The following is a 17,688-nucleotide window of genomic DNA, read 5'->3' as shown; positions in this document are numbered from 1 at the left end:
CACTCACCAGGCAGACGGATGCACACTCACCAGGCAGACTCACACTCACCAGGCAGACGGACGCACACTCACCGGGCAGAGGCACACTCACCAGGAAGACGGATGCACACTCACCAGGCAGACACACACTCACCAGGCAGAGGCACACTCACCAGGCAGACCCACTCACCAGGCAGACGCACACTCACCAGGCAGACGCACACTCACCAGGCAGACGGATGCACACTCACCAGGCAGACACACACTCACCAGGCAGACGGACGCACACTCACCGGGCAGAGGCACACTCACCAGGTAGACGGATGCACACTCACCAGGCAGACACACACTCACCAGGCAGAGGCACACTCACCAGGCAGACCCACTCACCAGGCAGACGCACACTCACCAGGCAGACCCACACTCACCAGGCAGACGCACACTCACCAGGCAGACGCACACTCACCAGGCAGACCCACTCACCAGGCAGACACACACTCACCAGGCAGACGCACACTCACCAGGCAGACGCACACTCACCAGGCAGAGGCACACTCACCAGGCAGACCCACACTCACCAGGCAGACGCACACTCACCAGGCAGACGCACACTCACCAGGCAGACGGATGCACACTCACCAGGCAGACGGATGCACACTCACCAGGTAGACGGATGCACACTCACCAGGCAGACACACACTCACCAGGCAGACGGACGCACACTCACCAGGCAGAGGCACACTCACCAGGTAGACGGACGCACACTCACCAGGCAGAGGCACACTCACCAGGCAGAGGCACACTCACCAGGCAGACACACACTCACCAGGCAGAGGCACACTCACCAGGCAGACCCACTCACCAGGCAGACGCACACTCACCAGGCAGACACACTCACCAGGCAGAGGCACACTCACCAGGCAGACCCACACTCACCAGGCAGACGCACACTCACCAGGCAGACGCACACTCACCAGGCAGACGGATGCACACTCACCAGGCAGACGGATGCACACTCACCAGGTAGACGGATGCACACTCACCAGGCAGACACACACTCACCAGGCAGACGGACGCACACTCACCAGGCAGAGGCACACTCACCAGGCAGACCCACTCACCAGGCAGACGCACACTCACCAGGCAGACCCACTCACCAGGCAGACGCACACTCACCAGGCAGAGGCACACTCACCAGGCAGACCCACTCACCAGGCAGAGGCACACTCACCAGGCAGACCCACTCACCAGGCAGACGCACACTCACCAGGCAGAGGCACACTCACCAGGCAGAGGCACACTCACCAGGCAGACGCACACTCACCAGGCAGAGGCACACTCACCAGGCAGACGCACACTCACCAGGCAGACGCACACTGACCAGGCAGACCCACTCACCAGGCAGACGCACACTCACCAGGCAGCCGCACACTCACCAGGCAGAGGCACACTCACCAGGCAGACGCACACTCACCAGGCAGACGCACACTCACCAGGCAGACGCACACTCACCAGGCAGACCCACTCACCAGGCAGACGCACACTCACCAGGCAGACGCACACTCATCAGGCAGACCCACTCACCAGGCAGACGCACACTCACCAGGCAGAGGCACACTCACCAGGCAGACGCACACTCACCAGGCAGAGGCACACTCACCAGGCAGACCCACACTCACCAGGCAGACGCACACTCACCAGGCAGACGGATGCACACTCACCAGGCAGACGGACGCACACTCACCAGGCAGACGCAGACGGTGCAGTTCTCCGCGGGAGGGGAAAACACGGCCCCCTCGGCTCTGATGACGCCACCGTGGAAACAGCCTGTGGGGACAGACAGGCGAGAGGCGTCAGACCTCCTCAAAGCAGAGGTGGTGTCACCGCCATTCCAGGCAGCTCGCACCTGGTCTGGCACGTTCTCTCAGGGCAGGAGGCCCCGGAGTGGGGAGGCCCGGGAGGGGCGGATCCAGGTCCCCGGCACTGGGTGGGCTAAGCACCCTGAAGAGCTACAGGGAGACACCCCATAGAATGCCCCTGGGAGGGGCAGAGAGGGTTCCATGCATGTCTGACAAAACTAAAACTGCGCTGAGAGCATGACCTTTACTCCCATCCTGTCGGAAAGGCAGCCCTGCCCGCTCAGGTCCCCGAGTGGTCTTGGTCATGGCCCTCACCCTCTCTGGGCCTCCTGTGAAATGGAAACGCCAGCACGTGCCCTGCAGGGGTCTTGGGAGGGTCCACAAGCTCAGACGTAAAGTACCCAGCACTTCATGCTACGGCTGGGTACAACGTAGGGACCTGGGAAAAGGTCACGACTATCACCCAGAAGCCAGCAGGGGCCTTGGTACCCTAATCCGCAGGGAGACGTTTTCACTGCCAAGTGCAGCGGCCACGGCACCCTATCACCGCACAAATGCGCACTCGGGCCCCCCAGCTCCACCCAACAGAACCTGCTTTCTGACAAGACCCCCAGGGTGCGAGTGCACGGCGAGTTTTGAGGAGCTCTGTCGAAGGGCCTGTTAAGATTGGGGTCTTTATCCTATAGCAATGGGACGCAAAGGGAAGACTGTAAGCAGATGGTAGGAGGAAACCGGAAGGGGTGCAATTTGCAAAGGGCTACTCCTCTGGCTACAGGATGGGGAGAGGGAAAGGGACTGCAGCTTTCATGTGGAGAGACTCATGGAATGAATGGATGGATGAATGAAGGAATGAATGGATAGATGAATAAATGGATGGATGAATGGATGGATGAATGGATGGATGGATAATGGATGAATGGATGGAGCGATAGATGAATGAATGGATGGATGGATGGATGGATGGATGAATGGATGGATGGATGGATGAATGGATGGATGATGGATAATGGATGAATGGATGGATGGATGAATGAATGGATGGATGGATGGATGGATGGATGATGGATAATGGATGGATGGATGGATGAATGAATGGATGGATGGATGGATGGATGGATGATGGATGATGGATGAATGGATGGATTGATGGATGGATGAATGCATGCATGGATGGATGGATGGATGAATAGATGGATGAATGGATGGATGGATGGATGAATGGATGGATAGATGGATGAATGGATGGATAGATGGATGAATGGATGTATGGATGGATAAATGAATGGATGGATGAATGCATGCAGGGATGGATGGATGAATGGATGACGGATGAATGGATGGATGGATGATGGATGGATGGATGAATGGATGGATGAATGGATGGATGGATGAATGGATGGATGATGGATGAATGAATGGCTGGATGGATGATGTATGAATGGATGGATGATGGATGAATGAATGGATGGATGGATGATGGATAGATGAATGAATGGCTGGCTAGCTGGATGGCTGAATGGATGGATGGATGAATGGATGGATGGATGGATGGATAGATGGATGATGGATAGATGAATGAATGAATGGCTAGATGGTTGGCTGAATGGATGGACGGATGAATGGATGGATGAATGGATGGATGAATGGGTGGATGGGTGTATGAATGGATGGATGGAAGGAATGTATGGATAGATGGATGAATGGATGATGGATAGATGAATGAATGGCTGGCTAGATGGCTGGATGAATGGCTGGATAGATGAATGGATGGATGGATGGATGGATGCATGAATGGGTGCATGAATGGATGGATGGATGGATGGATGATGAATGAATGGATGGATGGATGATGGATAATGGATGGATGGATGAATGGATGATGGATAGATGAATGAATGGCTGGCTAGATGGATGGATGAATGGATGGATGATGGATGAATGGATGGATGGATGATGGATAATGGATGGATGGATGGATGATGGATAGATGAATGAATGGCTGGCTAGATGGCTGGATGAATGGATGGATGGATGATGGACAGATGAATGAATGGATGGCTGGATGGCTGGATGAATGGATGGATGGATGGATGAATGGATGAATGGAGGGATGAAGCTCAGAGGGATCCCAGAAGATGAAAAGTCCCCCTTGAGGGATATCACAGCCTAGACCAGCGGTTCTGACTGTGGTGCCTGGACCAGCAGCATCACCTGGGAACTTGGTAGGAATGCTGATTCCTGGCCCCACACATGCTCAATGGGAAGCTCTGGGGTGTGGCCCAGGGGACCCTCTTCAGGTGATCCTAAGGTCTGAGAGCAGCCTATCAGCTGCAGAAGGGCTGGGGGAGAGAAGAGGCGCGACCACACCGGGAACCCACAGCCTCCCTGGACCAGCTCCCACCTGTACAGGACGGACAGCACCCCCCGTCTCCGGAGGGGATCGGGTGGGAACAAGCAGCTTCACACGTCGCCTCCTCACAAGTCACCTGCCCATCCTGGAAGCGGGAGCTCCGGTCACCACAAGACCCTGCACCCAACCGGGGCAGCCCGAGGACTCTCACCCACCTCGCACCAGCACTGGGAACACCCGGGCTCTGTCCAGTGGCTCCCCGACTCGTGCATGGCTCCCAGGTGCCAGCAGGCAGAGGGCCCCAGTGTGGGCTGTGGGGCCGTGGGGCTCCTGGGCAAGGAAGGGGTAACCCCCTTCTCCTGCGGTTGTGTGGAAGGTCTGAGGGTCCCCAACAGGGGGACGCTAGGCACTGGGGTGGCCATCGGGGTGGACAGCAGCCTCGCCAGGACGGAAGGGGAGGCTGCTGGTAGTGAGGAGGTGTGAGCGGGCGGGCAGGTGGTCCGGACTCCCGCTGGGGGCCCGGGAGCCCCAGGAGGGGGGTGTCCCGGGGAGAGGGCCGGCCGGCCGGCCTCGGGCAGCAGCAGCATGTTGGGCGGGGGCTGCAGGATGGCGGATGGGGCCAGCACGGCCGTCGGGAACGCTGGAACGGAAGCACAGGGCCGTCCTGAGGGAGGTGGGACCGAGGGGCTGGACTCAGCGCCACCGCAGTCACCACGCCTCTGGGCCCGGTTCTCCAACGTGACGGGTCCCACGCCAGCCCTGCGGCTCTAAAGTGCTGGGGCTGCGGCGCGGTCACCCCGGGAGGCGGATGGGGAGGAGCCAGAGCGCAGGCAGCTACAGGGGCCGTGTGCCCGCCCGCGCCCAGGTGTGCCCCCTGGGGTGGGGCCCAGGCCCCGGAGGACTCGCCACGGACTAGAGGGAGCACCTTCGGTGGTTATACGACATGGAACCTACACTTCCCGGCAGGCGCCGGCCGGCAGTGTGGCCGATCGATCTGACACCACTGCCCAGTGTCCCTGGGGCCCAAGTTACGGGGCTGCTGCGTCACACGCTCTTTTCTTTTTCTGTTGCCGTTTCCGGGGACAGAAGGGCGAGGGAACAATGAGGTGGAAAGGGAGGAAGCAGCGGAGGAAGAAAGTGAAGTGTTGTAAGGAAAATGAGTCAAAAATCAAGTGGGTGGAGAAGGAAGAGGGTCAGGCTCTGGGGGCGGGGCCTGGTGCTGGGGGCGGAGCCTGGTGTTGGGAGGGCCGGGGCTTGGTGCTGGGAGGGCGGAGCCTGGTGCAGGGGGCGGAGCCTGGTGCTGTGGGGCGGGGCCTGGTGTGGCTGAGGGTGGGGTGGGGAAGGGGGTCCAGAGCCGGGAGGCGGGACTGGTCACTCACCTTCACAGGACACCCGGTCAGCCCGCAGCCTGAAGCCGGGCCGGCACGTGCACAGGAAGCTGCCCACGGTGTTGTGGCAGGCGTGGTGGCAGACCCGCCGCTCCTGCGGCCTCCGACATTCGTTGACATCTGCAGGAGAGCCTCGCTGCCCACGGCTGCCTCGTCAGGGCTACCAGGCCTTTCTCCCATCATCCCTTAGCCCCAAAGGCCGCAGTCTCCCTGCCCGGGGGGTGGGGGTGACTCAGAGGCCCGGCAGCGGGGCTGAAGTCTATGCTGGGGCCCTCGCGGGGTCATGCATCCAGTGGGCGTCTAATGGGTGCGCCAGGGCCTCATCCCCAGCAGCGGGCAGCAGTGATCCAGTGCTGGCCGGACGGGAGGAGCCCGCTGGGAACCGCAATCCACACCTTGCACCATCCCACCCGCGGGGGTCGGTGGGGTGGCCCCTTCCAAGAAGAGTCTCAGTGCCCTGCCCGGGCCTCAGGACACACACCGAGTTCGGCTGGAACACGGTCCTGTTTCCGCCCCAGGGACCCCAGCTCCGCCCGCGAGCCCTGCTCCAGCCACACACACTGGAAACTCCTGCTAATGGCAGAGAAGACAGGGTCTCCTTCGAAACCAGAGGCGCTAAGGCAGAACATGCGTCATTTCCCAAGGGGAGCACAGGCGGCCAAGAAAAGGGGGGAAGAGAGGAACCCTGGGGTGTCTCTGGGAGGAGGGCAACAACAGGATGGACTGGCACTCGGCCAGGAAAAGCCCAAGGGGGGTCTTCCACGAGCAGCCCGGCGCGCCCCGAAGGCCGGCCTGGGCGGAGGGTCTCGGGCTGACAGGCTGGGGGACCAGGAGGTGCCGACTGCCTGCCGGCCGGCCTCTCCCTGTCCATCCCTGTCCCTGCTCTGTCCATCCTCCTGATTGGCAGCCTACGAGTGGAGACAACAGGGTGCCCGGCCTCACCTACACAGGAGTGCCGGTTGCCGTGGAGATGGAAGCCGGGCCGGCAGGAGCACGTGTAGCTGCCGATGCTGTTCCTGCATCGCTGCTGGCAGGGCGTCCCCAGGCATTCGTCCGTGTCTGGAGGGACGGACGAGGCTGGAGCGCTTTCCCCGCAGAGTTTTGGAGCCATGCGGTCCCTCGTGTCCCACATCGCCATCTCCTGCCCCGCTCAGAGCCGCGGGGGGATCCCCTTAACACCCCCTTTCTCTCTGCCCACATCAGGGTATCCACCCCTCAGCCCCCGGATCAGCCTTCCCTCCACCCCCACCCACATCCTGGCCCCCACCACCTTCGTCTAGAGCAGCGGCTCCCAGCACGGGGCACACGCCCACGGGGGGCGATGTGATTTTTAAGGGGGGCAATTCGAGAATGAGTTATTCACAGTGAATTTTTTTGCATTTACGGTTCTAGGGGCCTCATATGTAGTAGTTAGTATATAAATATGTATCGTGACACATTTATGCATTTCAGTTCTCTATTATATATTTTGAAACTTTGCTATTTTTTCATATCACTTCATATTATTATTTTTTTAACAATTTCTTAGTGATTTCTTCCTCAGAACTTCAATTATCCTTCCGTTCTTTTATTTTTCTCCTTCGTGGACGCCATGTTCTTTGGAAGCTGGTTTAGACCAAGTTTGTGGCCTTTTGGGCTTCCTCCACGTGAATAGGGGTTCGCTTTTTGAATAATGAGAATTATACGTCTCGGGGGGCGGGGAGGCATTAGGATTTTAGAGACGCTTAGGTGGAGCGCGGCCAGAAAAAGGCTGGGGACCACTGGGCTAGAGTCTGGAGAACAACAGCCTCACGCACCTCCCTGCCTCTCCCTGCGCTCCCCCAGGCCTCCCAAAGGGCACCTCTGACCAGGCCCCTCTCCCTCCTTGGCTCCCGCAAGCACCAATGCAGCACCAGAGTTCACAAGCCCTGGGCTGCCCCTTCCCCGGCCTCCCCTGCCCCTCGCCTTTGCTCTGGCTTAAATTCTTGCCCTCTTCCAAGTGCACCCCACTCTTGTGGGCCTCCCCTTTGCCCATGTCCTCTTGTCCGCTTGGACTGCCTTTCTGTCTCGTCTGCTGGAAAACTCCTACTCATACCTCAAAACCCAGCTGCTATAGCACCTCCTCTGTCAAAGCTTCCCCGTGCCGGTATTTGCAAAGGCGAAACCCTACATGTTGATCCGTAAGAGAAGGGTTAGGAGCCGCGGGATGTTTGCACTGCGGGGCACCAGGCCGCAGTTCAAAGAGCAAAGCAGGGCTGTTGGCCCTGACGGGAGAGATCTCCAAGGCAGATTGTTGGAGGGGAAAGCAAGCAGCGGAATGACTGGGTTCAAATTCCAGCTCCGACATGATCTCGGACAAGTTATTTCATGTCTGTAGGGCTCAGTGTTCCTATCAGGACAATGGAAATAAACTTCATAGGATAATTTGGAGGATGAAACGAGAAAACGCATCCACAGTGCTTAGCAAGGTGCCCAGACACAATCGTTCAGGACAGTGCGCTGTTCATCTCTTATTACATCTCTGTAATTGTGTGTGTGTGTGTGTGTGTGTGTGTGTACATGTGCTGGGGAGAGGCAGGCAGATTGATAACCAGGTGCTACGGATGAATCGTGTCCCCCAAATTCACACGGTAAAGCCATAAACTCCGAAGTGATGATGTCAGGAGGGGCCTTTGGGAATTCGGTTTCAATGAGGTCTGGAGGATGAGGCCCTCAGGATGGGATCGGTGCCCTTAGAAGAACAGACATCAGGCTCGGGGACCTGGAGGTCCAGACTGCCGACCTTGCCCTGCCCCTGGGCTTGCCCTGACCTTCAACCCTGGAGCCAAGCTCCCTCTCTCTGCCATCTGCGAGCCCTCACCAGGAATGGAGTGGCCTGGCACCTGGGCCTCGACTTCCACCTCCAGAACCGGAAGGCTAAACTTGTGTTGTTCCAGCCGCCCCGTCCGTCCGTCCGTCCGTCCGTGGGGTTGGTTACAGCACCTGAGCTAAGGCCCCGGTCACTCTCTGGGGCGAGCAGAGTGCAGGAGGGAAGAGGGCCGGAGCTGGCGGCCTTTAAACCTTGTTTACAGCTGATGACAACAGCAAACAGCAGAGACTCACACTGCAGGGCCCGGGGGACTGTGTGGCCGCCTCACCTCAGTGCTTCCTCGCCCACTTCTGTGAGTGCAAGTCACCCTAAGATCGCTCTCATCCTGCTCACCTAGGAGGGAGGCGCCTCCTCTCCCGGGGGTCCCCCGCACCTGCCCCCGTCCCAGCCTCGCAGCTTTGCTCCCCACCAGGCTGGGCCGCTGGAGGCCGGATGCCTCTTCCTGGCCCTGTCTCCAGAGCCGGGCCCCGGCGGCCTGCAGGGCCACCGGGTCAACGCCGGCCCCCTCAGCAGCCTCCTGCCTTCCGAGCCGCTCACCTTGGCAGCTGTGACGGTCGGCGGACAGCTGCATGCCCGGCCCGCACTCACACACGAAACCGCCCTCCGTGTTCACACAGCGGCCCTCGCAAGAGGAGCTTAGACACTCGTCGATGTCTGGGGAGAGAGGAGACAGCCGTGCGTGGCCCACGGTGCACGCGGTGGGGTGCAGGAGAATACCCGCACGGACCCCGCGCCCACCCCCGCCTGCCCCACCCCGCCCGGGAGAAAGGCCAGGCGCAGGGGAGTCGCCACAGGGAGGCCCGAGAGAGAAGAGCTGAGGGCCAGGCCTCCTCTCTGACCCACGCAGACTGATGACCAAGAGGAGGGCCGGACGGAGCCGTACCCGCCCGGGGCAGCCCCACGGGGCAGAGGGCGTGGCAGGAGGCCTGCAGGGGACACTGAGGACACACGTGGCACTGAGACACGGCGCTGGCTCCCCAGATGGTTCCCGTCTGATAAGGCAGGAGCCGCGCACACGCCCTCGAGGCCGCACGTGGCCGGCGAGATGTGCCCACAGGGAACGCCCAGGCCCAGCCCGTCACAGCGGAGAGATGGGAAGAGGACCAGGGGGAGGGGGGAGGGGCCAGCAGGGGGGAGTCTGGGAAGCACAGGGGAGACCTGGGCCCAGCCTGGCAGGAGCAGGGGTTCCTGCCGGGGCAGTGGGAGGTGGGGGAGGCAGGGCTAGGGAGCTGGTTAAGGCTCGGCTGGGCAGCACCCAGGAGTCTCAAAGCTTCTGCCCAGGGCAGGTGCCTGGGTCCAAGCAGTGCTCCAGGGAGGTGCAGGCTTGAGGGGTGAGGGGCGCTGGGGGGCAGACCTCCCACCCCTGCTTCACAGCCCCCCTCCCCCCTCCAAGAACCACACGCTCTGCAGGGCCTGCACTGGAGCCTCTGCCCTGAGCCCACGTGCCCTCCATTCTCCATACCCGGGCCCTTCGGGACCACGGCCACCAGGAAGCCCGCCCTGACTGACCCCAGCCCCTGGGATCCCTGGTGGCTGAGGCCAGTGTGTCCCCCCCCCCCCCCACGCCCGCTGTGACATGTCCTCTGGCTTCTCCTCGGCCCAGTTTGCTCTGCGACCAGAAGTGGGTGCGCAAAGTTCTCCCCACAAAAGGCATCAGGGAAGAGGCATGACTTCAGCCATCCCGAGGGGCGGTGCAAGGAGCGCCGGCAGCCAGAGCGTGAGGCGCCCAGCCCGGCGGTTCTGGGGGTGACCAGAGGCCACAGGAGCCTCTGTCGCGGCATTATTTACAGCGGGACGCGTGGCAGACAAGCTAATGAGGGGTGACAGGGCTGGGGGCTTACACTACACAGCCGCGTGTGCAGCTGTTAGAAATTATGCTGTGAGGACTATTCCGTGCTTCCAATCTAGTGAGGAAACTCAGACAAAAACTGTAGAGAAGGAGTGATGTCAACCTTATAAAACACACAGCTATGCATGCCTCACACACATACACACACAGGTACACACGTGCAAACACGTATGCACCCACGGAAAAGGGCAGGAAAGACAGCTCCCTTTTGTAGCCAATACGGCTGGGCAGCAGCTCGGAGCGCTGGGCTTTCACCCACTGCCCCTCCTTCACGCCCCAACGTTCCCAGGGGCGCTCCCTTTAACGTCTGCACTGAGGGGGGGGGGGACGTGATTCTGACAAAATCAAACCCCCAAAGCGGGTTCGCGTCTCCGGAAAGATGCCAGTGGCTGGCCGCCGCGGCTGCAGGAACTTTCCAAAATCACAAGCAAACCGCGCTTTTACAAAGTAACCCTGGAGTTTCGCTTTTCTCATCTTTCAAAGTCACTTCCCCACAGCAGCCCTCCTCGGTGAACCCTCCTGCAGGCCCAGCTTGCCCCGGGCGGGTTGCGGCCCGTTAGCATGTGTGTACCCGCGGTCACTGCCCCCGCTCTGCGCCTGGCCCAGGAGAGGCGCTCTGCACATGTCTGCGGGAGAGCAGGAGGGCCCCACGCCTCTGGCTCCATCCTCCCTGCCGCTCTCACACTGCCGGGCTCCTGCCCAGCCCTGCGCTGGCATCTCTCTGGAGACATCCTGGCAGGCGAGGGCGGAGCACGATTCCCCCCCCCCGCCCCCCCCTCCCAGGCCTCTTACCGGTGCACCTGATGCCAACAGCTGTCTCCGTCATCGAGAAGCCCACAGGGCACACCCGGGCCACCTCCTGGCAGCCACCATGGTTACAGGCAAGGTCACAGCCGTACTCCCCGCAGGGCCCGTGGGCTTCTGAAACAGGTGGCACACAGGTGAGCACGCGCCATGCCCAGGCCCGGCCGCCCCCGCCCAGCCGGCCAGGGCTCCTCCTGCCTGAATTCTGCTGGGAAGGTGCCCCTGGAGGCAAACAGGCCTGAGATTAAACCCAGCTCTGCCACTTACTAGCCATGGCACCCCCGGGGGAGCCACTGACTTCTGTGCCTCCGTCCCTCATCCATAAAATGGGCAGGAGAGTGTCTGCCTACCAGGGTTGTCTGGAGACGATACTCGAGGGCACCCAGGGCCTGGCACATAATCTCCGTGTTCACAGAGTTTTCCCCAGGAGCCATCGCCCGCCCCCAGGTACCTGGGCAGGTGGCCCCTTGCTCGCCATCCTGGCAGGAGCAGACGTTGGGAGCGATGCAGATGCCACGCCCGCAGCCAAAGGAGCAGAGGGCTGGGGGGAGAAATGCAGGTGAGGGGAGGGTGCCCTGTCTGCCCCAGCTCAGGGAGTGAGCGCCCGCTGGGGAGGGTGTCTGGGGCTCGGGGACAGGCACTTACGAAGGGTGCAGTGCCCACTGCCCATGGAGGGCGCCCAGCCTGGGCAGCAGCCACTCCCGAACCCCGAGAGGCAGACGTGGGGGCCCAGCCGGCGTCTGCAAGAGAGGAGAGAGCACATTCCATGTTCTGATACGTCTACAGAGGAGTGAGCGTCTCAAGCCGGTCGGTCGATCAGTCAGTCAACAAGCAGCACTCAGGACCCGCAGGAGAGGCGAGGGGAAGTTTCCAAAGAAAAAGGACCCGGATAAAACAGCAATGCGGTACCGTCTCACCCCTGTCAGAAGGGCGGTCACCAACAAATCAACAAACAAGTGCTGGCGAGGATGCGGAGAAAAAGGAACCCTCGTGCACCGCTGGTGGGAGTGCAGGCTGGTGCAGCCACTGTGGAGAGCAGTATGGAGTTTCCTCTAAAAACTAAAAATGGAACTCCCATGTGACCCAGTGACCCCACTTCCAGGACTATATGCCAAGAAACCAGAAACACCAGTCTGGTTTTTAGCATTTAGGTGCTCATTAAATGGCTGCTGAGGGAAAGGCTGAGAAGAGAAGCCAGCAAAACGCAGAAGGGGGAGGGCAGCTGGACACACGTCATTCCCCAGGTGGCACCTCGGGGGTGAGGGTGGGGGTGCCTAAGGGGCGAAGAAGAGCCCGCCCGCTGTGCCAGCTGCCGGATGAGGCCCCGCAGTACAGCCTCCAACAAGCCAGTTCCCCGCCGGCGGGGCGCTGGGCAGACAAGCAGCCAGGTGGTAACCAACGCGCTGTGACACTCTGCCCACAGGCCTGGCATGGAGCTCCGAGCGGGTCAGGGAGTTCCTGGAGGCTGAGCTGGGGAAGAGGCGCAGGGACGGCCATGCCCGTGCAGGATGCTGGGGTCGGAGGGAGCCTGGGACACAGGCCTGGAGGGACGCAGACACGCCTACAGCTGGTTCTGTGCCGGCCTGGCCTCACCGGGAAGCCCACGCAGCAGCACAGGACCCAGAGGCCCTCCCACCTGCGCTCCACCTGCCTGGAGGCTGATGGGCACGGTCTGCGGGCCAGGCCTGTGGGAGCGCCCGCCCACGAGGGCCCTGGCACAGCCACGGGGCTGAGGACATGGTGCGTAGGACAGACCAGCCCCGCTCGGGGGAGACCACCCCGGCCAACTGCGACAAGACAAGCCGTCTGAGCGGGAGCTCCGCGCACGGCGTACAGACATGTCTGCGGGACACGGCCCGGCACCGAGTTCTCTGAAGCCTGCTGCTCTCTGAGGTCATCACAGAAAAGGGGGGCCCTGGGGAGGGGGGCCGACAGGGAGGCCGCAGCCACGCTGTTGCCCGAGAGATGACGTCAGCACCGGGAAGGAGGCGCTGCGCCCCTGCTCCTCAGTCCCGCTCCGAAAGGAAAGGGGAGCCACCCCCCTCCCGCGGCAGAAGTTAGAACCCCCCGGGGGGCCGGGGCGCGGCGGGGGCACAGGTGGCAGGAAGGCTCCCGAACGCGGAGCCCGGAACCTGAGCACAAGGCGGCGGCGGGGCACACACGTGTGAGCCCCGAGCTGCGCCCCCGCAGGGCCGTCCCGGCGCCCCCACCCCCGCAGCCAGCGGCCCGGGGCCAGGCTGCGCCTCCAGCCGGTTCCCGCGGCGGCATCGCGCGCACACGTGCTCGGACCCGCGGGAGCCTGGCGTCCGCCAGGAGCGGACCGAGGGGGCGGCGGCGTCTGTCCGGGCAGAGCAAAGGGACAAACACCCCACCCCCGCCCGCGCGCGCACACGGCGGAAACCGAAACGTGACCCCAAGAGACCCCGCGGGTCCAAGGTCCGCGGCGCGCGCAGAGCCGGCGCCAGGAACAGCCCCCTCCCCCGACGGCCGGCGCCGGGAGCCAGGCCCCGCCCGGGCAGGAGCACCGGCACGTTCTCCGGCGAAGCCAGCGGATCTGCAGACCAGGCGGCATGTCCGCCTCCCTCGCCCAGGTCTGCGCTGCAGGGCGACCTCAGGTGGGCTCCCCCGGCGCCGGGACCTCCGTCCCCTCCAGTCGCAGCCCGGACGGCCCGGACGCAGGCACAGATGCGCGCGAGGCACAGTGCAGTCTCTTTGTCCGGCCCCCACGGACTGCGCCCGCGCGGACAGAACCCCAGAGGGGAGCCCCGGTTCGCGGGTGCCGGCGGCTCCGGGCGCCCCTCCGCTCCTCTGTGCCGGGAGCGCCGCCGCGGCGGGGCCACGGCGGGGCGCGGGCGCTCACCTCTCCGTCCCGAGGTGCCCGGACGGCTTCCTCCCGGTGTAGCCGCGGGCCGGGGCCCCGGGCAGCAGGAGCGCGACGCCGGCAGCCGCTAGGAGCAGTCCGGCCCACATGACGGGCGGCGGCGCGTCCCCCCGGCTGGCTGGCTCCGGCGCCGCGCGAGGGAGGGGGCTCCCGGCCTCGCCCCTCCTCCTGGCGCCGCGGGGAGCGAACCAGCGCGCCCCGAGCTGGCACGCGGAGCCGAGCAGGGGGGCCGGGGACGCCCAGAGGAGGGGCCGGGGGCCGCGAGGGGATCCCGCGCGCGCGGCTGGGGGGTCTCTGGCACCTCGGAGCGGAGCACACAAAAGGCAGCGCCGCCCGCCCGCCCGTGGCCTCCTGGGGAGGCGCAGAGTCCCGGATGGGGTCAAAGATCGGGGACCCCTGGGGGCGGGGTTTGCCCTCGGCCCACTGGCCCTGCCTGGGCTTGGGATTCGGCTTCCTGAGAAGGGCCGTGGGCGGCAGACGGAGGCCCGCGGAGGGAAGAGACTTGCATCCAGGCTGGCGCTGGAGGCTGCGCCCCCAGACGCTGCTGGTCTTGGTGGAGCCGAGATGCCTGTGTCCAGGTGCTGGGCCCTTTCACTGCGGGGCAGTTCCAAGCCAGCCCCAGCCGGCCTGCAGGTCTCCGCCCTGATCCTGAGTGAGCGGGCCAGTGGACACTAGCCGGTCTTGAACCCGTGGCCCACTCTTCGCCCCCTTCTGCAGCTGCCCCGGCCAGTCAGCGCCGTGGGCAGGGAGTGGTGAGCAGGTGGCGGTGGCCAGGGTCATCTCGCGGAGGAAGCGAACATCCTGCCTTCTCCCGGGGGATCTTACCCAGCCACCCAGCCCCGTGAGCCGGGCTTTGCACCAGCATCTCCCGAAGGCAGGGATGAGGAACTCGCTACCTGTGGAAGGGGGGCCACTCCAGCTTGAGTCACTGCTCTGTCGGGAAGTGCTCTTACTTCCCACCCAAGTGACCTGTTCCTGTGGTCCTGCCTCACAGCTGCCGCCCACTGGCTACCCGGGCCTGTCCCGGAGGCCCTTAACATCGGTGGCCACAGATGAACGCGCTATGCCAACAGCAGCCTGGATGCTTGCAGTTTTCCTTTTGGATGCCTTTATTTTTTTATATTTTTGATTTCCGAGAGGAAGGGAGAGGGAGAGATAGAAACGTCAGTGATGAAAGAGAATCATTGATCAGCTGCCTCCTGCACACCCCACACTGGGGATTGAGCCCACAACCGGGGCATGTGGCCTTGACCGGAATCAAACCTGGGACCCTTCGGTCCACAGGCCGATGCTCTGTCCACTGAGCCACGCCAGCGAGTGCCCGGACACTTTTCCTAACACATCCTAATACCACTTGGCTTTGGGGCAACCCCCATGATGCTGAGGGTTCAAAACAAAGGAAAACCTCGGTGTTTTTGTTGTCGTGTTTGTATGTTATTAAATACAAGCTGCTAAGCCGACCTCCCTACCTGAACCTGTGTGGTCCAATTTTTGCAGATGTTTACATTTAGGCTGGTTTTCTCACTTTGTTAGTTTTGATCCATCTTCTGAGCTAAGCTACAAATTCTCAGAAATAGGTTGCGAGAATATTCTGCAACCTGAGTTGAATGTAGCTTCCATATTTATGTCCATTCAGACCCCTAGGGCATCTTTCATTTGTGCCTCAAACATCTGCAGGTGCACTTCCTCCCTCCACCATTCACACTGCATTCCTCCCCCTTCCTTACCAAGTGCTTCAGTGTCCACCTTCCATGACCACGGAGCCACAGATCTAGCGCTGGGACAGACACAGAAAGCTCTTCTCTCACTTGGGCCCACCGAGACCACCATGGATGCCAAGCAAGTGCTCCACCCTGGCCCAGAAGCTACCTGTGCCTGCTCCGCCCACACTCCAGCACACCTGAGCTGCAGTGCTCCATGTAGCCCCGCCCCCGCGTCTGCCCTTCACTGAGGGTCTGCCCCACGATGGTCAGAGAACAGCTGCGGTGCAGCCTTGTGTTAAAGAAAAGCCTCGTCCACGTCCACCCGCAGGAGTCGGGGTCTTGGAGGTGTTGCAAATTCCTACTGGAGTATTACAAAAGGGACCACTTTCTACCCTGGCATTTCTCACGTTCCTGGCTCCTCGGACCTTATGGCATCCATCTTGCTCTGCTTATCAAGTCTGCTTCTTCAATTTACTTGTCTCTTTTCCTTTTCTTGTCCTTTGGGTTGTTTGACCCGAGGCTCAAAAGTTTGAACCCTGAGAGTCTCGGCATCGGTCCTCCTCACGGACTAGTTGGTCATATCCCTTAGTCAGTTCTTCAGTATCTCCTCCCCTAGTCTGTGGCTTACGGCTTCTGAGTAACAAAAGGGACCTGCATCTTAGGTGGAGGATCCAGTGTTGTTGGCGCAGAAAGACCTCTGGCTTGTGACCCTTCCAAACGGTCATGTGATGAGCCAGTGTTTCTATTATTCTCCCAAAGGTCCGTCGGAGCTCGGCCCTTGCATCAGCGCCTACATGGGAGGCGTAGCAGAGCTCCACGGGCAACCTTCACCCCTGGCGCCGCGATGAGTGGTGTGAAGGCGGATGGGAAAGTGTGGAAAGTGTGGTCGTTTCGAAAAAATTATGGGATCCAATCCTGAGTGAATAAACCCAAGATTGTAGGAGACTGTGAGGCTCTGCAGCTCCCACCGTCCAGGCCGCAGCCTGGCTGTAGCCTCTCTCACTGATTGGGCCTCTTGGCTGCAGGCCCACCTGTCAGAAGCGCCCGAGGTCATCACTGCATCGTGCCTTCCTGGCCGGGGCACCTTGGAGTCCACCGCCCACCCAAGGTGACCTTTCCACCCCTGGAGGCTGCTGCGTGCCTGCCTCAGCGGAGCAGTTCCCTGGCACGGGCAGGCCTTCGCAATGCAAACCCGGCCTTGAAGGATTCAAGGCACAGTGCTGAGTTTCAAGTTCAAACTGTGGTTTTGAGAGATGCTCATTATTTTTTCCCCTTAAGACCTTGTGTGCTCACACCCACCCCCCAGGGAGCCGGGGGAGCAGGAGCGCCCTGCGGAGGAGCTCACTCCGAGACCCCCAGGCAGAGGTGCTTCCTGGCCTTTTCCTTTCCCGCCAGAGCCTCTCAAAACCACAACTTTCCTGAAACTGTCTCAAAGGATGGTCTTAGAGGAGCCGGCCAGTTCGCCTGGGACCAACCGACTCCACGTGGGGACAGAGCCGCCTTTATTCCCACTGGATCGCTGGGGGAATGTGGGACCAGACACTGACCCACTGAGCTAAAGACAGACTGTTTGCTGGACGAAAGGTGAACCCCAAGTATGCCCTACACTTGTATTTTTAAACCAAAGGACATACAACTAGAACCCAAAGGGCACATGCCCACAGGAGGCTGAGAGGTGCGTGAGGAGCTACTGGCCCGTGGCCTCGGAGCAGTGTCAGGGGGCTGGTCGTGGGAACTGCATCTGGCTGTAAAACGGTATCAGGAAAGGCAGCCTAAGCACCCCCCAGGCCCAGCAGGTGACTAACAGGCAGCTGGGACGCAAATGGTCATCGGTCACAGGTAACCAGACCAGGGAATCAAAAACCTGACGCCATCACCTTAGAGCTCACGTGGCTAAGGAGGTGCAGACGTCGCCTTGCTACTTGAGAGCTGAAGAGGACTTGTCCGGCAGCAACAGCAAGTGACTGCAGCAGCTGCCATCCAGGTGGGGAATGAACGTGGGGAAACTGGGCACAGTGTGACCAGGA

General features: G+C 61.4%; 1 protein-coding gene across 11 annotated transcripts in view; it reads right to left on the bottom strand.

Annotated features, from left to right (window-relative positions):
* The window catches only part of VWCE (von Willebrand factor C and EGF domains), a 28,725-nt gene extending 14,353 nt beyond the window's left edge, over positions 1–14,372 (bottom strand). For 3 of the 11 annotated variants that reach the window (XR_004965549.1, XR_004965548.1, XR_004965547.1), the window contains exons 1-10: positions 13,938–14,329; positions 11,723–11,817; positions 11,529–11,618; positions 11,066–11,194; positions 8,962–9,078; positions 6,519–6,635; positions 5,568–5,696; positions 4,404–4,852; positions 4,240–4,333; positions 1,724–1,806 (exon numbers count right to left, since the gene is read on the bottom strand). Coding sequence is in view for 8 of the 11 variants with exons in the window: in XM_036295853.1 (XP_036151746.1) it covers positions 1,724–1,806; positions 4,240–4,333; positions 4,404–4,852; positions 5,568–5,696; positions 6,519–6,635; positions 8,962–9,078; positions 11,066–11,194; positions 11,529–11,618; positions 11,723–11,817; positions 13,938–14,047 (1,413 nt within the window). In the remaining 3 variants the exon portion in view is untranslated. Of the gene's footprint in view, positions 1–1,723; positions 1,807–4,239; positions 4,334–4,403; positions 4,853–5,567; positions 5,697–6,518; positions 6,636–8,961; positions 9,079–11,065; positions 11,195–11,528; positions 11,619–11,722; positions 11,818–13,937 lie in introns of all 11 variants that reach the window. The other 8 variants (XM_036295850.1, XM_036295848.1, XM_036295852.1 and 5 more) reach the window with 6 other exon arrangements.
* Positions 14,373–17,688: the final 3,316 nt, after the last annotated feature.

Source organism: Myotis myotis, unplaced genomic scaffold (assembly GCF_014108235.1).
Source record: "Myotis myotis isolate mMyoMyo1 unplaced genomic scaffold, mMyoMyo1.p scaffold_m19_p_27, whole genome shotgun sequence".
Classification (NCBI taxonomy): Eukaryota; Metazoa; Chordata; class Mammalia; order Chiroptera; family Vespertilionidae; genus Myotis; species Myotis myotis.
Note: the sequence above shows the minus strand (reverse complement) of the source record. Positions and strands in the feature narration are given on the sequence as shown.